This window comes from Nanorana parkeri, unplaced genomic scaffold (assembly GCF_000935625.1).
Source record: "Nanorana parkeri isolate BGI_ZX_2015 unplaced genomic scaffold, ASM93562v1 scaffold743, whole genome shotgun sequence".
Lineage (NCBI taxonomy): Eukaryota > Metazoa > Chordata > Amphibia > Anura > Dicroglossidae > Nanorana > Nanorana parkeri.
In genome coordinates this window covers 417,077-437,937 of record NW_017307011.1, presented here as the reverse complement: position 1 = coordinate 437,937, position 20,861 = coordinate 417,077, and the positions used below count along the sequence as shown (strand labels likewise).

General features: G+C 45.6%; 2 protein-coding genes across 2 annotated transcripts in view; one reads left to right on the top strand and one right to left on the bottom strand.

Annotated features, from left to right (window-relative positions):
* Positions 1 to 256: 256 nt before the first annotated feature.
* DDX27 (DEAD-box helicase 27) lies at positions 257 to 20,674 on the bottom strand. The gene is made up of 21 exons (XM_018564298.1): positions 20,603 to 20,674; positions 18,511 to 18,657; positions 18,362 to 18,421; positions 18,155 to 18,287; positions 16,285 to 16,328; positions 14,674 to 14,757; positions 13,421 to 13,526; positions 12,232 to 12,405; positions 11,167 to 11,317; positions 10,730 to 10,829; positions 9,370 to 9,511; positions 8,632 to 8,785; positions 8,454 to 8,535; positions 7,318 to 7,495; positions 7,130 to 7,236; positions 5,816 to 5,912; positions 4,979 to 5,070; positions 4,782 to 4,899; positions 2,866 to 2,956; positions 1,068 to 1,139; positions 257 to 301 (listed from the first exon to the last, which is right to left on the bottom strand). The coding sequence occupies exons 1-21, from the start codon at positions 20,669 to 20,671 to the stop codon at positions 286 to 288; spliced, it is 2,217 nt and encodes a 738-aa protein (XP_018419800.1). The 5' UTR covers positions 20,672 to 20,674; the 3' UTR covers positions 257 to 285.
* Positions 20,670 to 20,861, top strand: part of ZNFX1 (zinc finger NFX1-type containing 1) — a 54,589-nt gene continuing 54,397 nt past the window's right edge. The window contains exon 1 of the mRNA XM_018564293.1: positions 20,670 to 20,847. Coding sequence (XP_018419795.1) covers positions 20,670 to 20,847 — 178 coding nt within the window. The remainder of the gene's footprint in view (positions 20,848 to 20,861) is intronic.

The following is a 20,861-nucleotide window of genomic DNA, read 5'->3' as shown; positions in this document are numbered from 1 at the left end:
GTTTCACTTCTTAATCATTGATTTAGAACCAGTCACAGAGTTGACTGGCTGCATACTTGTTCCCGGTCAGCGTCTCACTAAGTAGTGAAGCAAAGAATGGATGACGGCTCTTCATTGCACCTGAAAACTAAGAATGCAATGGCAGCTTCTATACCGTTATCCTGACAAGCTCCCTTCTACCACCATACTCTGATGTGTTGGACCTCCACAGCCATTGCATATATATTAGTCCAGATACAGTAAAGTCTTCCCGTAGAATGTCTTGAAGAAATCAGGAACGAGACCTCACTTTCTGCGATAACTAAGACAAACAAAACAAGACAAGACATTTCTTTAAAAACTGCAAAGACTTACAGCTAGGGGTAAGCACTGAGTTGGTAACAACAGTGGGCAGGTTAAAGGAAAACACCATCCTACATGAACATACTGTATAATATATTGCTCCATAACCATACAGTGCCATTTTATTTATAACTTATGAGTTGACCAACATGGCACAGTGTAAGAAAAGCCTTTACTGCTCCATCAATATAGTTCACATTGAATGGGGGGGTCCCACAATTATTGCCGTCACTGACAGCTCACTGTAAAAATCAAATCTATGGCAGTTCCAAAAAACTCATGGCCCAAAGCGCAATAGTAAAAAAATAAAGCATCTTTTTTTTTCCCCCCCTCAACATCTCCCCAAACTTCGTGTGGCTTTCAGATTGGCACAACAACAGTGCGTAGAGAGCTTCATGGAATGGGTTTCCATGGCCGAGCATCCAAGCCTTACATCACCAAGTGCAATGCAAAGCTTCGGATGCAGCGGTGTAAAGCACGCCGCCACTGGACTCTAGAGAAGTGGAGACGTGTTCTCTGGAGTGACGAATCACGCTTCTCTGTCTGGCAATCCAATGGACGTGTCTGGGTTTGGCATTTGCCAGGAGAACGATACTTGCCTGACTGCATTGTGCCAAGTGTAAAGTTTGGTGGAGGGGGGATTATGGTGTGGGGTTGTTTTTCAGGGTAAAAAAAAAAAAAAAAAACCTCTACAGATTACAATCTTGTTTTTTCCCCCCACATACCGTGATTTAGATTTAAAGTTTCCTTTCTTGTGCTGCTGAATTCCCAGCCGTTTTCTGTCCTCAAAAGATGGGCTACAAAAAGACAAAAGAACCTTAGAACACAAACATATAGAACTTACAAACAATATTTGTACTTAGAGTGAGATCTTCGGCACGGCAGACAGGAAGATTTCCTCTTTGAAATTTATGAATATAATCCGCTCCCAAACTCCCTCTCTCTGCACGCGGGCTTCCTTTTTGACGTGGTCCTCAGGGTCCCCCGCTCTTGTGGGAGACCTGTGACCACGGCAAATTAGATTAGGTAAGACAGCACGGAGCAGGGTAGAGAACATGCTTCGTGTGAATAGTGACACAGGAATGCAGCCTTCCCGTTACAGGAGAACGCACACAGAACTGTGCTACAACTCCTGTGTTGGAGGTAATAGGGTCAATAAAGAAAACCTGTCACCTCCAAAAGCTATCACACAAGGGCTTGTTACCGATGTAAAAGTCAATAAAGTCAAGTGAAAAAAAAAAGTAAAAAATAAAATTAAAAATGGAAATACAGAAAAATGGGAAAAAAATAAATAAAAAATGGGAAAAATAAAAAAGGTGATAAAGTAGAAATAAATGATAATTAAGCATAAAAAAATCTTAAAGAAAAAAAAAAGTAAAATCAAATCTAAAAAATTAAAACCAACCACGCTGCACCTATCATCTGCATGCAAATAAACGCATGCATGGGGCATTATGCGTGTGAGCGGAGTGGGCGATCAGTTACCGCACGGCAATTGTGCACAAAATCGTGTGGATGGCCGGGCGGTCACAGAATCGCACACCACCACTGATTGCACTGGCAGCGCCATTATTGTCTAATAGCACCCCAGTCGCACCAGGCAGACTGTGCGGTTTCCTGCTGCAATTGCACATCATCGTGGCTGAAAACACTGCATGGTGCGTGTCGCAAAAAAAAGGTGCAGATTACCATGCGGATGAAACCACATTTAAAATCAATAGGGCCGCATGGCAACCACATCTGACCGTCTGCACCCGCCCCAAAGGGTAAATTCACTTTCCCCAAGTAATTTGTGAAAATTGAATTACCCGCACAAATCTGCCCCCTCTGCCTCCCTGCTATACTTGCCTTTCAGCAATCGGTCCTTCCCAGCCGCCAGTACGAGTGTACTATCTGTACCATGCATTCTGACTTCGCTTGCAAAATGCAAGCAGTCGTTGGTCAGTGCCGTCACCTGACAGCACTGACCAATGAGAAGCTCTTCTTGGCACTGCTAAATACGATTTTGGTTGATTTTTTTGTATCAGGACAAGTAGATCGGGCCCCCGTTTAGACCTTGGACAAGTAGTTTTAAAAAAATATCCACACCCCTGTTCACCGACTATCACTGTACACTGTCCCCTAGTGACTGTATTAACTTCCTGTAAGATTATTAGGGGATCAATAAAACTTGGCAGTTGCATCAGGCAGGATCTGTTTGGGTCACCCAGGCAGAATGGCATGGTCGCTCTGCTGCATAAAGTTTGCAGTGTGCCTGCTGCCCCCTTTCTTGCCAGAGCGTCCCAGGTTGCCAAGATCCGGGGAGATGTGCAAGTGCCATTCACATCTCTGCCCAGCTCTTAACCTGCGATGCTCTGGCCGGCGTCCTGCCCAGCACCTGGCAACCATTGAGGGCCCCCCCAACCCCGCAGCTTCAGGCGGCACAAAGGATAGGGACACCCCTATAAACCCTCAGATTGCTGCACACATCTTCAAGGCCCATTTCTTTCTTGTCGCAGGATGGATGAATAAGAAGTGACTTACCCGGCTCTGTATTTTTTCAGGGCTTTGCGGCTCGTGTTTGTTAGCTCCTCGTCAAACACTGTGTGTTTCTTCTGCTTCTTTGACGGTTTGGCTGGAAAAACAAAAGTAGAGGGCTCTGCCATGATCGGAAGTTAGCGTGCTAGAACCTTATTTATATTACAAGGGGACAGGTTTACAGCTTTCAATTAGGCAAATGAGGGGTTAAAGTGATATCACAGCCTCATTTTTTTTTTTAAAGCCATTTCAACTGCTGATGTAGACTTACAATGTATGCTGCTTCTTGAGGTTGCAAAATTTTGGTGTTCTCCAGAGTGCTGTCCCTGATTTTAGAAAGGCTCCTCTACCTTGAAGGGTCACATGGAGCCCCCCTTACCTGCATGCTCTCAGCCTGGACTACAGCCAAACGTCACGGGTGTGTCTGAACAATTACACCAGCCCTGATGGCGTGGCACTCCCCTGCGCTGCTCCTTCCTCTTCTAGCTGGACAGCTGCTGAAGACTAAACTACTCAGTGGCCATACTTCCCGACTGGAACATCAGGTAAGTGGCACTGAAAGAACTGGGGGCAGTGGCTTTGACACATAAGAACTGTAAGTGCATAGGCACAAATATAAATAACGTAATGTGGAACGTTCATTTGCATTCTCTAAACCATCAGATTTACCCCTAAAGCTCCACCCTGGAGCATCCCCACGGTTTCCTTTGGGCCTTCCCACAATGTAATGTCTAGGACCTAAAGGATCTATCGGCAACCAGACCATCGTCACGCATGTGAATGCGAAAACCACCATCAGAAAGTTATTTGCATATTCACTTTGGGAGGATATGGGTGACAATGGAAGGACAAATGTGAGAGTAAGCCCCTGGTGCTGAGGGCTTATACCCCCTAACCGGTGCAGATGCCCAATACCCCCCCCCAAGGTGTGCTTTACTGTATGTACAACTCCTAACCCAGCATTTAATTTATCATAGTAAAATGAATCCTTCTACATATAAACATTTACCCAAGTACCCAATACATAACCATGTTCCTCTGTCCTGCAGACATTACATTAGCAATCGGAGATGGAGCTGCAGCTGCCAATGAATGAATAAGGAAGTTCTTCTCAATACTGAAGATTGTGAATACCAATTTAAGGCTGTCAAAAGAAATCAAAATAGAAATATAATAATAATAATAATGCGACCTGTGGAGGTAGAACCACCCTGGGCCCATCTGACCATCTCAGTGGATGAGACGTGGCATTGCTTATCCTCTTGAATATACTAGTTGCCTGGCTGTAATTTTGATCTAGCAGCTTCAGTATTGTAAACCCGACCCTCAGCAAGTATGCAGATCAGGAAAGCTGGAGAAAATGTTCAAAATAATACCTGCATGCTTTTTCCAGGACAAGAACTTTAAAGGGTAAGGCAACCTTCTAATACAGTTTCCAGAACCTTTAGACAACACACACACACACACACACACACACACACAAAATTGCTATTCTTACCTAGATCTTGTTCCAAAACCTGAAAAATTGTTTACTTTTCCCCGCCAGCTTCTTGATTAAAAATCCTCAACTGTGCAGAAGTCTATAAAGCTGGTGCATAGCTTTATAGAAGTCTATGGAGCTGATCCATATACCAGACCCGTAAAAGGCTATGGTGCTGAAATGCACAGGTACAAATGACAGGCCAAGTAGCCAAGGGGGGGATGTAAACAATGCCGTGGCCCTTGGAACAAGATTTAGGCAAATATAGAAGTTTGAAGAGGGAGGTTGGGTTAAACCTACTTAGGAGGATGGGGGGGTAAAACTTTAACTATTGAAGCAAGAGGGTCAGTTGGTATTTCTCAGACTTCTTTTTGCAGCCTCCATGTTTCTTATGACAGGAATCCTTACAATAGCTCACTATATTATCGCTGCCTGTGCCTACCTGCGGCTTCTTCATCTTCAGGCATTGCCCGGGCTCTTTTGGGTTTGCGGTCCCTCTTAGCTACACGCTCTGCATACATCTGAGCCTTCAAGATCTCAAACTGAGAGCGTTCTTCAGCCTGAAATGAGAAAATACCGGTCATAGTACAGCAGAGATGGAATCGAGGAAACTGAACAGTCCTTTTGTTTCGGTCTTACCGTCATCTCTTTCTTTTTAGCGTCTGCCACGAATTTGTTCCTATTTTTTTTCCCTCTCAGTGCCAAATCAAACTCCTGAAGGGCATGGGATACTGAAAGTATGAAAACAAAAAATTTATAAGCACCACTGCTTAAAAAAACAACCCCAAACCCATATTCATGGAGCCCAGCATTGCATATTTATAGGATCCAGCTTCGGGGTTCTAAATCCAGAGGAGTGCAGAAAAAGAAAAAATATCAAATCAATGGGAATGTTAAAAAACAAAAACAAAACCCAATTGTGCAACCTGTCAAAAATCACATGACTGCCTCTTATCCAATCATGGGGCTCTCTCTGCTGCAATTAGTATAGAGAACGCTGCGGGGCTCCACCGGCTATACACTGCGGACCAATATTCCCCTGTGCAGAATTCATAATAGGAGAGGGCACGGCCAATCAGGTATGCTGCATGCACATGTGCTAACTAGGATCATGCAGGAGAAAGAGTGAGCAGAGCAAAGCTTATCCATATGCTCCAGCTCCTTCGATGTCCAATTAAGAGCTGTGGCTGTGATGTTGACCGATTTATGTTGCTTAACACCACTGCAGGGAAGCCAGGTCACACCAGCTGCCTATGCTATCTGGACGGGCTGTGTAATTCTCAGGACTGCCCTGAGAGAAATACAATTCTATTTACAGGTAAAAACCCCATATATGTACTTTCAGTGGAAAATAAATATCCGCGATTGCCAATGCAAACGGGTTACTTTCCTGAAGTTTTTACAACAAGACCCGTTAAAGCCCATAGACACAATGCAAATGCATAGCCCCCACTGCAGGCCATTGTCTGCACCTACACTTTTCTTTCTTTCTCTCTTCCCGGGTCTGGAACCAGCTTCTCTCTAGACCTTGAGGTTCACTTCCTTCTTGCAGTCTCTTTTGAGCTGTACTGATCTGAAAAAACATAAAAGTTCCACTTCATCTTCCACTTCAAGAAACCAAAGCATTAGCAGCATAGAGAAGGGGCTCCTTACGTAACATCATTTTGTAGTAGTATAAAAAAAAAATGTCCATCAATTAGGTGGAACCATTGACAAAAATAAATTAAAAATGTTGCATCCTCACAACCACAAACCTTCAGTTGATCCAGAGTAATCATGTGTTGAATCTGAAATTCTTCCAAGGAAAACGCATGAATATAAAAGTGGTGTATAGTAAAGCTTTCCATGAAAGAAAAGATGGGAGCCAAGGTGGGAGAAGCCAAGGTGGGAGAAGCCAAGGTGGGAGAAGCCAAGGTGGGAGAAGCCAAGGTGGGAGAAGCCAAGGTGGGAGAAGCCAAGGTGGGAGAAGCCAAGGTGGGAGAAGCCAAGGTGGGAGAAGCCAAGGTGGGAGAAGCCAAGGTGGGAGAAGCCAAGGTGGGAGAAGCCAAGGTGGGAGAAGCCAAGGTGGGAGAAGCCAAGGTGGGAGAAGCCAAGGTGGGAGAAGCCAAGGTGGGAGAAGCCAAGATATGCTTTGATGCGGCAGTGTGGCTTCATACATATTTGCAAATGTATGCAGCAAAACACATCTGTTTCTCTGTGTTGAATGCTGAAGAATTTTTGTATTGTTCCTGATATGTAATCGCACACTAAACCCAACCAAAATGTAATATTCTGCCGCTTGTCAGTCCTTCTGTTTGGTGGCTGCATTTGATTCATTTTGTCAGCCTCCCCCCTTTATTTTCACCAGATAATGCTGCCTGTAACATAGACCCTGTCCCAGGTTAACAACAATCACCGTACTGTTTCTATGGAGGAGCAACATTATCAATCTAGGACAGAAAGTGTGTTAAGACTTAAGAACATCTCCCCTCCTACGAGATCCTAGAAGAACTACAGAACAGCTACCCTCATATTCTGACATAAAGAGCTTGGAACAACATAACTAATAACGCAGTACAGGCAGAGAGCATAGATTAGATTCTGGTAGGATCATCAGCTATTTGGAAGCACTGAAAAAAAAAAGTATAAAAAAACAGGGACCATGTGACTTGCATAGGTTTATTTTATTTTTTTCCTGTAGTGACCACTGACTGTATTGTGCACCATTTATCTTCCGTATGCCATTTTGTCCTGTGTTACTGAATAACCCCATACATGCAGACAACGGATCAGTACACAAATCCCTCCTACCTGAGCCTCAGATTTCTGCATCTCCTTCTCCTCTTTTTCCAGCTGTAGTACAGCATAGATCTCCTTTTCCATGTTTTTTATCTTTTCCCGAAACTTGGAGATGACATCTGATGGGAAACATGCATAAGATTACAAACAATACAGCATGAATCTCCATCATCCAGCTGAAATGTCACCCAGCCCCTCACCTTGTGGAAGGACTCTGGCCTTCACAGCAGCCTGTGCTTTCTTAACAATGTCCTTCAGTATTTTCCTTTCTTCTTCGCCAACCAGAGACACGGATCGGCCAGCTTTGCCAGCGCGGGCTGTACGGCCAACCCTGTGAACGTAGTGCTTCATTGTGGCGGGCATAGTTAGATTAATCACCTGAATGAGAAACAGACATTGTATTAGACCCCTTAGAGGGCTTTTGTATACTCTTTTTAATGTTCAATGCCTCTCTCCCCACTAGAACAATGTGTAGGCTGTATTTTAGGACCACTGAACTAAATCCAATTCATGGAATTACCCTGTCTGTGTAATGTTCTGAGCCCAGTTGTGCTAAGCAGATGCCTTTCCATTGCTGACCTTAGTGTTTCAAAGAGTTGGTGTGCAAAGTATGAAGAGACATCACTTCTGAGTATATCTGCAAACTTACACATCCACTAAGATTTATTGTAGGCTGCCATTGCTGATCTCCTTCAGCACATGTTTCCTGGCTCTCTCTAGCTTGAATTCTTTCACTTATTGACTCAGAGCAAGTGTGAAGATCAGAAAAGTTGGAATGAAGGCATAGCTCTCATCTGCCTACTTCCAGGTCAGCGACTCAAAGTACTGAAGCCACTGGATTGTGTCAGGGAACTCATATTTTCACAAGATGATGTCAGCAATGGCAGATGCTCTGCACGCTAAGAAATGTTCCACTTTGCGTGGTAGTTTGTGATTAAACCACTGACACAATCTCACACACACATTCCCCCCAATTTTAGGGGGTGCAGTGTGGGCTGCTGTACTGTGACGGAGCTCCATCCATATATGCATTGCTTGTACAGCTCCCTTGCACTCCCTGTAATGGTGGCGGGAGCCAGAATGTGATGTCACGCGAGGGAGCTATAAGCAATGCACGTATGAATGGAGCTCCCTCCTGGCCATATCCCCAGCCCACCCTAACCTGACAATCAGCGCCAGGCAGAACTGACAGCGATGCATTAGGGGGGGGGGGGGGGTGCAGTGGAAGGCATGCGGTGACCCACAGAACATGGGGTCGCGATCCACTTCTGGGTCATGACCCCACCAGTTGAGAACCACGGTTGTATATAATAAAGTTGCTCTGCATTCAGCTCACCGTTTTAACTCCATGAATATCCAACCCTCGAGCTGCCACATCTGTAGCCACCAGAATATCGATCTGCTCATCTTTAAATCGTCTGCAAGATAGGAGTAAAAGTCAGAAGTATTGCACATCTCCCTAGTGGTCTTAGGATCAGTTTTGGCGATCGTGTCTAGGGGAAGGATCTCGTTACCTGAGGGCCTCCAGACGTTGCGTTTGTGAAAGATTTCCATGAAGTTCACCAACTTTTAGACCCATCAGCCCCAATAGGATGTGCATTCGGTGTGCTTCTTTCTTGGTCTGTATAAAGAGCATGACATGGTCCTGGAAGGTGCGGGTCAGGAGAGCTGGTAAAAACAAACAGTCATAGTGAGTTACAATAACTTCATCAAGATTCTGTGAATCTGAATTGGTGATTTCTTAAAGCTTGCTGCTGGCATTCGAGTGACCACTAGGGTTTACCACAGCATTATTAGTTGATTTTCTATTTTGTTTTTAAATATAATAATAAAAAAAAAAAAAATGGCAGTGCATTAAAATGTTTTTCTGATTAATTGGTGGAAGACACATAGGCAGTATGTAGATAAAGGGCTAATGTGATATGCAGACATGGGGATTACCAAAGCATGGCAAAAGTGGTTTGCCTTTAGACTGTCTCTCTTTTAAAATCTCTGTACCGAGTGGTCTGAACAGAGCAGGGCAGAGAGGGAAAACACACTGCTTTGAATCACCTGCATGTACAAAATTCAGCTTCGGGTACTAAACTCTGTAAAGCAAGCTACTTCACAGCTGTTAATAAATACAATAAAAGATACACTTTATAACTCATCAAATCTTAAAATATATTTTTTTAGTCCCGGCCATAATACATAGAACTTGTGTAATAAGTCTGTGTAATGACTTTCATCACTTCAGCGCGTTCTTTACACACCGCACACAATTGCTTCCCGATCTCCTTCACGGTTTGGTCGGATCCTCACAAATTCTTGGCGCAGGAATGGGGCCACGTCTGTGTTACTATTTACAAAGACACGCACTGGATTGCGGAGAGACACAGCAGCCAAGTCTTGAACCTGTAAATGGATGCAAATGTCAGTGTCTTACATGGAAAAGGTTATAAACCTGGGCAATTTAAACTTAGTAAGGCAGCCTCCCAAGCTAATCCCTTAGTGCCTCTGTTGTAGAAGTAACAGGTATATGCCGATAATCACAAGAGCCAACCCCAATATTGCTGTAGGTGGAACAAAGTCCGATACAGGGGATTTTCCAGCAAGTTCCTAAAACAGAATTCAAGGCCAAAAGGCCCTCACCGGAGTGTTCCTCTACAGGAAAGGGTGGCACCTGATCTGCCTGCCAGCCTAGACACTCGCCTCACAGAGATGATGGCAACAAATACAACCTTGTGAGTGAGACTGGAAAGGGAATTATCACTGACAGATTCAAAAGGGGTGTTTTTGAAGTGCTGAGAAAAATCAAATTCAGACCCGGGGTGGTAATGGTCTTTAAAACAGAAGATTCGGGTGATCTGGAAGAGGACAATGTCTGTAAGAGCCCACTTTAAAGCTTGAGGATCTGTCTGTATTCTCTACTGGTGCTGCCTCCAGTCTGGGCTCCTAGGACAGCTAAGACTTTCCAGTGCACCCTATTTGCAATCTTTCTTTATGGAGACTACAAAAATCCTGAAGACTGAGACTCTTCAGACAAAGGCTCATCCGTCAATGACTGAAGAGACTCACAGTGTCAACAGGGACACACTGGAATTGTTAGTGGAATGTGAGCTGGAGGCAGCAGGACTGTTCCCCTTGTGTCTAATAAGAGACATGTTTCACCACAAGATTGAGGCAATGTAGCTCAAGCTACCAGTTTCTACAAACCCAACTACTGAAAAGCAGGTGAAGCGTCAGGTGGATGAAGGTGGCCAGGTCACTGCGGGCAGTAGGAATGGACTGAAGATTATTTAGCTCTTGCATGCTGGAGCAATATCTGAAGGTGCTTCCTCAACAGTGACTGGTGGGGAAGACAGCGATATCTCTGTGTTCCTGGGTCTGTACACCCGCTGTCCCTGTTCGGTTTCTTTTTAATGAGAATGTAACAGGAGGAGAGGAACACACAAGAACTTTGGCTGGGAGATCTCCCAACAGATCCCAAACATAAAACAAGCCAGGGGCAAAATCAGGCCTTACAGCTCCACCTACAACCAAAGAAAACTCTTTTTTTGTTACTAAACTGACCCCTTTCTGCATTTTTTAGGTGTCTGAGATTACAGCACGATAATAACATGAGAGAATCACCTCTTCGGACATAGTTGCAGAGAAGAGCAGTGTCTGCCGCTGGTGGGAACAAAGTCTAATGATCTCCTTCATCTGTTCTTCAAAGTACTCATCCAGCATCCTACACAGAAAATTCAGAGCATAATTACTTCTCTGTCCATATGAATCAGTTTTCCATTTGTTACATGTTGAAACTCTGACCAACTTAATAAAGCACTCAAAGTTTTTTTTTTCCACCATTAGCATAATATAACTGTAAGGGGCATAATAAATGTTGCTCCGTTTCCTCGCAGTGCTGGTCTTGGGACAAATGTGGCCTTCATGGGGTCAGCATATACCTGAATAGTATTTTCTCTCTCACTATAAAATCATCATAATTCAATATAAGTCAAGCCGTTTCTTGGAGGATTAGCACAAGCTGTGCTGTGAACTCAAGTGCCTGATCAACATATAATTACCTATCGGCTTCATCCAAGATCAGCACCTCAATGGCATCAAGGCTGAATGAGGGGCAGTTGTGCAGATGGTCAATAAGCCTTCCAGGGGTGGCAATCAGAATATCAGGGCCAGCTCGTAAGGCTGCTTCCTGTGACTTCACATCCAGACCACCTAGAAGAGATAGGGGACGACTCAGTGCAAGGACAATGCAGAACAAAACAAAAAGACTGAAAAAAAAATGTAAAAAACACACAAAGCAAAATGAAGGGGATTCCCAGTAAGGCCTCATTCACACCAGAAACGGCCGACACGTACAGCTCCGTGCACAGCCGTACCGGGCAGCTCCCAGGAGGGACAGGTGCTGCATGTGATTAGTATGCAGCCCGTCTTTCTCTATGGGACTACGCGGCCGTACGCCACCCTACGCTGACCCCCAAGTGCAAGTCCGTAAGGGTGCGAGTGTACCGGCTCAGATGCAGACAGGATCCATCCTGTCAGCGTACGAGTACGGACACCTGCACTTGAGGTAAGCGTAGGGCGGCATACGGCTGCGTAGTCCCATAGAAAAAGACAGGGGCTGGGTACCAATCACACGCAGCACCTGTCCTTCCCAGGAGCTGCCCGATAAGGGTTTGCACGCAGCTGTATGTGCCGGCCGTTTCTCATGTGAAAGAGGCCTAAATAGTCTGTCTGCGTGTAACTGTGTGGAAACAATGGACTCACGGCTCCTAAATTTTTACTGGAATGGGTAGCTGTACTTTGAAACTTTACTTGGGACACCTCCTGCTGGTAAAACGTGACACTGCGGCACCACCACAGGCAATGGTTCAGAATGATTATTGCTCCAAGCCAGTTAAATAGACAACTCCTGGGTTTAAGGCTTCCAGGACTCCCGAAAATTAAGTGAAAGTGTGTGCAGGCACCAGAAGCTCCCTCCTCTTCACTGCCACAACAAGTACACTTTGAAAGAATAACTTTAGTCCATGGGAAAAGCAGGACACTTAAAACTTAGAAAACAAACTCTTTGTGTCTGTGTTTTATTGAAAAAGGCTGTGTGCTCCATGAATGATACCCAGTGCACTCACCCACGGTTAAGCAGCAGGTAATCTCTGTGAACTGGGCCAGCTGTCTGGTGACTGTATGCACCTGAATGCCGAGCTCACGTGTTGGGACCAGAGCCAGGACCCTGGTGACTGGAGCTTCCCGCGGCTTGTAGATGAGACGCTCCAGAACTGGAAGCATGAATGCAGCCGTTTTACCTGGCAAAGAAAATCACAGATGAATTACTAAGCAAATAAAACATTTTTTTCTTGTTTCGTTGCCACCGAGTTGCAGAAGCTGGGAAGGCAGCTAACCTCTAATGCTTACCATACATGTATTTTGCTTCATAAAAAGTTTACTTTTTAAGAGAACTCTGGGGTTAGGGCTTTTCCCCATAGTTCTCCTAAGGGGAACGGGAGGACACAATCTAGCGTCCTCCCGTCACACAAAGCTCAGTATACCGCGAGCTGACGCCCCAGCCGGAACGGATCCCGACAATTCGGTCTGGATCCACCCAGCTGCGTGAGCGACAGCTGGCTCTACACATCTTGAGGCAGAGCCAGCTGTAGCCGCCCCCTCCACCGTCCGTTCCGCCAGTCAGCGACGGAGGATCGGACAGGGGAGGGGAATCCCTGCAGGGAGCCGTGAGTGACAGTCACGGCTCTCTGCACGGATAGATCGAGAAGTGTCCGCTCAGTTTCACTCGCAGGTCGGCTCAGATTATGAGGCTGAGTGATAATCACTTGCCTCATAATTCTCCTTTAAAGAGACGTGTAGTGTTAAGGTCTGGGCGTTTTTTACCTTAATGCATTATCTGAATTAGGGTAAAAACGGCCCAGCACCTTTTTTTCTCCCCCAGTCCCCCCCCCCCCCCCACACACACTTACCTGTCAGCTATGCTCGTCCCCGCTGCCGGTCCCGAAGCGATCCTCCGTTCCCTGAACTTTTGGGTTGCGGGGGGAGGATACAGATAGAGGAGCCATAGGCTCCTTCTTCCATCAAAGAGGGAAGGGCGTGGCCTGCCAAAGGACTGTGCGAGTCTATGGACGCACATAGTCACTGCGGGCAAGGGTGCCTCCATTAGAATGATTGGGGGGAGCGCTGCGGGGACCCACTAGAAAACGAGGAATTAAAACGTTTTCAAAAAAGCAGCAACAGCCTCCAGCAAAGGAGGATCTACTTAATATCACTAAGTCACAATTTCCTCATTCTCTCTGACAACGACCCACTTACCAGTCCCAGTAGCAGCACAGGCACACATGTCTCTTCCCAACAATCCCACAGGGATGCAGGCCTTTTGAATAGGAGTGGGCTGTGTGAAGTTGAGAGCAGAAATTGCCTGAAAGAGAAGGAGGGTAGCAAGCTTCCATAAACACCAGCATATTGAAAATATTTCCCAGAATGCTTTGCAGGTTTGGGTGCCTGACATGAAAATCAAAATTGCCAACAAACTCATCAGCAATGGGAAACATTTCAGGTGCTAGCAAAGAATTTATAATATGTGAAAAACTCTAATCAAGTGCTCAAGCTGTGGTTTCCGTAAACCTAATGCTTAGTAGCCAACAACAATGTATCTTATTTGTGTATCATTCGGCTGTAGATCCTCAAATCATCTCTGAATTGGTGCCGACACTGTTCTTCCTTCTGGAGGGCGGCTACTTTTGTTCCCCATGGTCCCTGTGTGTTATAAAGTAGTCACCACTCCAAGCTCACCCCCGTGATGTACTACAATCTCAATACAAATTAGTAAACCAAATGTAAGAGTGTAGCTGATCACGGAAGCAAGCTTGGAGCGTGGACTACTTTACTACACACAGAGGGACCATGGGGAACAAAAGTAGCCCCCCTCCAGAAGGAAGGACAGTGTCAGCGTGAATTCAGTGATCAATTGAGGTTTGAGTGATACACAAATGAGCTACATTTTTGGGAATAGATATACGGTACTTGAATGCATTTTTTAAGGTTTAACTCCAGAGATTAGCGTCACTAAGTCCTGAATCCTGACCAGTATACTTGTTCCAGGTCAGTGACTCAATAGGTAGTAAAAGGTAAGGGTGAGAACTCAGAGCTAGCAAATTTAAAGGTCAGGAGAGAAACATGGGAGCTGCCACTGTTATTTTCTAAGATGCAATCTACAGGGCTGCAATTCCTATCCTTATAATATCATCTACTGAGCCACTGACCAGAATCAGGCCTGTATGTGTCAGGTGACAGACAACTGATTGGCAAATGCTCCAGGAGCAAATACTGAATGAAGGATAAAAGTGACGGATCTTGAACAAGCCCTTCAGAAATAAGGAATGACAACTATTATTTCTGCCCTTCTGACAGCAGGGAACCTGTAGTCATAATACAATAGCCAGCAGAGGAGTTTCCCTCATCCACGCTGTTTTGACTGGAAAAAAGGAATGGAGTGGCGTTTTCTAGTTCAGCCCATATGGAACTCTTCTATACATTCAATTCTAAAGTGCGACGCATACTAGTACCTTTAGTAGTGGTCGAGACAGATTCATGTCCTGGAAAGTCAAGTTCACGTCAAACTGAGAAGCATCTTCAAAAAAGTCGGATTTCTAAAAAAAAAAAAAAATACACAAAGCTAACAGATATACATTAATAAGGAATCCCCGTACTCACTGAGGTCTTTAAGGGCAACTATAAGTGCTCAGCCACACCTACGCATGTACTTCACCACACATGCACCCTGCTAACTGGCCTATGAACAGCGGATACCATGCATGGGGAAGTTTACACAATTACTGAGGTCTGTTTTTGCACTGGGAAATGTTAAAGCCCATGACACACTGCATGCGAAGCCGTGCAGAGCAAAGCTGCCAGGCACGAAGGTTCGCATGCAATGTGAGCACGGAGCGAGGCCAGATGAAAGGCTAGCTGAAGATGCAATCAGCTCGCGTGTAATGTCCGAATGGACTTTGCATCGTGACACGTGGGTATATACACGTGAGCCTATTGGCTGAAGATGACATTTTCAGCACGCTCAGCTATGCGACCTCTCGCAAGCTGACATGGAGTGAAAATAGCATGACATACTGTACGCGAAGGTCCGCACACCACCGCTCCGCGCTGCTCTGCTTGCAGTGTGTCACAGCCTTAAAAAAAGAGGACTATGGGGTCAGTGCTTTTCCCCATAGTTCTCCTAAGGGTAACGGGAGGACACAAACTAGGGTCCTCCCGTCACCCAAAGCTCAGTATAACGTGAGCTACAACTCGCGGTATACTGAGACGCCGCAGCCGGAGCGGATCCCGACAATTCTGTCTGGATCCACCCAGCTGCGTAAGTGACAGCTGGCTCTGCCTATTTAGAGTGCCTATCAGCGCTGGAGGATCGGACAGGGGAGGGGGGAATCCCTGCAGGGAGCCGAGAGTGACATTCACGGCTCTCTGCAGGGACAGGATCGAGAAGTGAGCGAGCGACTGTATGTGTTCGTTCACTTCCCAATCTACTGAGCCGACCTGTGACAGTCTCATTGTCACAGGTCGGGTCAGATTATGAGGTGAGTGAAAATCACTCCTCATATTTCTCCTTTAAAATATCCCTTCAATTTTTCTTAAGCAATAAAAACCTAAGAATATTGCTGAGACTTTAGGATTATCCTACTGCCTAAAGGAGTTGTAGACTGGGTATCTGTAGACTGGGTATCTGTATTCTGGGCTGGCAGTTTCTCTGAGCCAAAGGATATCCACTATTTCCTGTGTAACTGAGAAAATCTAAGGTTGAAGTGCCGCACCGGAAGTTGATTGTCCAGACACAAAATGTATATTTAATACAACCTTTCATCATTTATTGGAATAAATAATGCCTGAAAGATCAACTTCTAGTGTGGAACTTCAATGATAAATTTTCTCAGATTTTTAAACCGGTCGGTGCTCTCATTGAGCAATTTCACTAATATCCTTTGTTGCCACCATGACAGGAAACAAGGCAAAAACCTCTCCACAGTGGGGACCCAGAGAACAACTCAAATCCGACAGTTCCTAATCCTTCCCCTATCCAAAAAACAGATTTGCTGGCGTTACCCTTTAACTTAAATGGGTGTAAAGTTAAGAAATACTGGATCACATGCATACAAATTTCTTACCCCAGTTCCCTTTTTCTTCTTTTTTTCTTTAACTCTCAATGTATCTGTAAAAGAAAAACAGCAAATATGCATAAAGTTTGGTGTATTCAAAACTACTTGAAAGAAGCCATCAGAAACTAATGCTTACACTGAGCTGCTAACACCTATGTACTCTTTGTGATTTCAGGGTGTTACTGTATGAGTCACAAGTTAGTACCTTTGTGCTGAGGTGCAGTAGAAGGAAACAAATCCTGATGGAGTTTTATATTGAATTGGGAGACTTCACTTCCTGACATGTCACTGGGACTGGAAGTCAAGGGAAATCTCTCATATGAGGACAAAGCCATTAATATTGGAGTGGAGAACATGAACTCTGACAGGTTTTAATTGCTGTCCGTTGGCAAGATGTCCCAAACAGGCACTTAGATAGCAGCACTTTCCTCCCGCCCCCTATACGGGTGTCTCTATCAGCTAAGCCGAGCTATAGAGGCACCCGTGCGTGCTCGTGCCTAGCCGTGCCCGCAAGTGGCTGTGTGCGTCCATAGACACACACACAGCACTGCGGCAGGCCACGCCCCTCCTCTCTGTCCAACAGGTTGATTGACGGCAGAAGAATGGAGGATCACTTCAGGGACCCAGCGGCGGTGACAAGCGACGCTGACAGGCAAGTGTGTGTGTGTGTGTGTGTGTGTGTGTGTGTGTGTGTGTGTGTGTGTGTGTGTGTGTGTGTGTGTGTGTGTTCGCGCGTCTCAAAAAGTTACTGGATGTTTTTTACCTCAATACAGAGAATGTATTAAAGTAAAAACGCCCAGCCTTCAGTAATCCTTTAACATAACGTTACATAGGGAGGTAACAGACAGCCATCTTGGAAACTGAGTACCAGGGAACTCTGATTTTCCCAAACATGATTTGATCAGCAAAAAACAATGGAAGGGTGAACTAGAAACTACAGCCTGAGAGGTAAAAGGTCAACAGACTGAGCACCATACATAGCAGATATGTCATAGGGAGATGTATACACAAGTTGTTTAAATGTCAGCAGGTCTTCATGTCTAAAAAGAAAAAGTTAGATATGATATTACAATGTATATACTAGATCTGTAAATAGAATTCTGCAATGCAACCCAAGCAGTTTCCTTCAGGTCGGTGGCCTCACCAAACACAGGCTCCATAAAGGGTGCACAGAAGATGGCCACCAAGCTGTTTAAAACATGACTAAGTACTGCAAGACAAACTGATCTAGGTCACGCCAACCTCCAGCATAGTGTGGCCATGCGGCTTCCTTGAGCCTAGGGCTAATGGGAGAACATTACTTGCTGCATCACACCTGACAATAGTCCTACTCCATCTACATCCTGCAAGTAGTTTACACGTGGGTAGTAGCGCAGGCGATGAGAGGAAGCTGTCAGGCGTCACCCTCAAACCTCACTGGGAGGCAAGGTCCAACTTGCCAGCTGTCCTGAGGAAGCCGACAGGAATCACCCCCAATCTAAACAGGAGACAAGTTCCAGTATGCAAGATATAGGAGGCATTTAACAAGGGACTCTTTCCCTTTCCACCAGCCTCATGTCTAGAGAGCTTCCCTAGACCCTACATGACTATCAGCAAGAAAGAGGGGTCTTCACACACAGGTTTCTGACCCATACGAAAATTACCAAACAGGGGGAAGTGCCTGCTGAGGTGCAGAAGACACAAGACGGAGGCAACAGAGAAGAGGGTTGCATTCTATAGAGTTCTGGGGATTTGGTTTCTTCTGGTGGGCAGGGCCATCTCTCCCATGTACTCTGTCCTGGAAGAGGACTCGGGAAAGTTTAATACAACAGCACTTTGATTTTATGGTTACTCTAATTAAAACAGCGGATGGAGAAGAATCACCAGTGAGGTCTCTTACCGGCTTTAGTTAGGACAATTTCCTCCCCTGATGAGAATTCCTCCTCACTCTCCTTGTTCTCGTCCTCCTCCTCCTCCTCACTCTTTACATCGTCCTCCTTCTCTGACTGTTGGGTGGTTTTCTCGGCTTTATCCTGTAGTAAATAGAAAGGAGGTCAAAACGCTGATCCTTGGAGGACAGAATACAGCCCTAGACGCACATACTGACCTGGTTCTTCCTCTTCTTCCTCACTGACTCGATCTTCTCATCCAGGCTGGTGACAGATCTCTAGATTGGAAAGGAGATGGAAGTAGTAAGAAGATATACAAAGGCTGCATCGCCTGAACACACTACGCGGGTATATCATTCATTTGCACCTTTTTAAGCTGCTTTAGAACATCATCCATCACCCAACTGTCATCGCCCTGCGCATCCCGTTCTGTGAACACAAATTCTGCGTTGAAGTCCTCGCTGCGTTTTCCTTTATCTTGCTTCTTCTTCCCGAGCACAATTGGCTGCTCCTGCTATACAAAAAACAAAACAGCGACATTAAACCGTTCACCTCCATTCACTTTCAGGGCGATTCAGTAAAGCTTTTGCAATACTGTTCTGTTAGGGCTGTCTTAGGAGGCCCCGCGGCAACAATTACAAAATGTCATCAGCACTCCAGCACAAAGATTTGTGTTACTGCAAATGAATTTTATTGGTAAATGTCAAAAAGACGAGCGCTTTCGGGGGCCGTGCAGGATCCCCTTCATCAGGCTCAATAATGACATTGTACAAAAGAACCACAACCCTTATATAGACATACATAAATGAAGAAAATAATAACGTCACAATGACATCATATTCCCGCCATTTCACATTAACAACCTGTCAATAAGTGCTTAAAAGGAGAACTATGAGGTGAGTGCTTTTCACTCACCTCATAGTTCTAGCCGACCTGTGACAATGAGACTGTCACAGGTCGGCTCAGTAGATCGGGAGGTGAGCGAACACATACCGGGTTCGCTCACCTCTCGATCCTGTCACGGCTCTCTGCAGTGACAGGGGGAGGGGCTGGATTCCCCTCTCCGATCTGCCAGCGCTGACTGGCGGAACGGACGGGGGAGAGGGCGGGTACAGCTGGCTCTGCCTCTAGATAGGCAGAGCCAGCTGTCACTCATGCAGCTGGGCGGATCCCGACGTCTAAGTCGGGATCCGCTCCGGCGTCTCAGTATACCGCGAGCTGTAGCTCGCGGTATACTGAGCTTAGGGTAACGGGAGGACGCTAGTTTGTGTCCTCCCGTTACCCTAAGGAGAACTATGGGGAAAAACACTGACCCCATAGTTCTCCTTTAAGTAATGAGCTTAATGCACTGGACCGCACCTACCGTGTATCAACAGTACAGGAGGTGCGTTGCCAATCATTTAAATAGTGCCCCCAAACACACCTGCAATGTGATTGATCGCACTGCCACGCATAGTACTACAATACCGTGCAATTACAAAAAAAATTAAAATAGTGCATGCAGTAGAGATGTGAAGGAACGCACATTCTTTACGTCCAGCTGCCAATAGAGTAACATTGGGCTTCTGATCAGATCTCCCTGAAAAACTGATCGCCTGTCTAGAAGGGGCCTTAAGGTGGAATACGCCTTTAAATCCCATCAATGCAATCTCCACATAGAACCGGATTCATTTTTGTGCATTGTTTGTTTTGATGTTATGGGACCGAATGACACATTTGAATCTGTGATGGCCTCCTTCTCACCGCAGGCAGCCCTATACACATTGCTTATCATTTTGTCTCAGTGTTCATTCACTTTTTAGTAACGCAGCAGTAACATCTTAACTGAAAGGAGAACTATGAGTTTAGTGCTTTTCACTCACTCGGACGCGGGTACAGCTGGCTCTGCCTTTAGATAGGCAGAGCCAGCTTTCAGTAACACAGCTGGGCGGATCCCGGCACAATTGTCGGGATCCGCTTCAGCGGCTCAGTATACCGCGGGCAGCTGCTCACAGTATACTGCGGCGTCTCAGTATACCGCGAGCTACAGCTCGCAGTATACTGAGCTTAGGGTGACGGGAGGACGCTAGTTTGTGTCTTCCCGTTACCCTAAGGAGAACTATGGGGAAAAGACAACCCCATAGTTCTCCTTTAAATAAAACCGACTCTTTTATCAAGTAATCAGCCGATCTGCAGAGATCAGATTTGTACACTGACTTTATCACACAACAGATCCGAATATGATATCGGCCCATGCATGTGACAACCACACCGCGATGGTCATTATGGCAGGAGGAACGTGTCTCCCCTCCATGGTTGTTTCTCCATGACAGTCCTCAGAACGCATCCAGTACACAACAATCGAACAAGACATCTTTATCTATTCCAGCATTCATTTACAGACCGGCAGGACTATTCCACAAACGATCAGATCGTTATATGAACGAGCAGTCACAATCCATCACACCCTCTGATCGTACCTCATCCTCCTCAGACTCCGGCTCCTCTGGAACCTCTTCATCATCATGGATGGTTCTGATCAGATCCATGTCGGACAGATGTCCGGTGACGTCTCTGTACACACCGCTCTCGGTGGAGATATTATTCCACTACTCGTCTCACTCAACACACGTGTGTAACTCCGGCCGCCACCCGGAAGTAATTCATCGTCCCAGTCCTCCGGAAGCACGTGAAGGATTTAAAGGGGACCGCAGTAAACTGAAGAGTGCGGCTATATCA

Coding starts and splice junctions, on each gene's coding strand:
- DDX27 (XM_018564298.1), bottom strand. CDS start 20,671: ATGGATCTGATCAGAACCATCCATGATGATGAAGAGGTTCCAGAGGAG. Junction 12,406..13,420: donor CTGTGCTGCTACTGGGACTG/GTAAGTGGGTCG, acceptor TTTCTTTGCCAG/GTAAAACGGCTGCATTCATG. Junction 11,318..12,231: donor TACCTGCTGCTTAACCGTGG/GTGAGTGCACTG, acceptor TATCTCTTCTAG/GTGGTCTGGATGTGAAGTCA.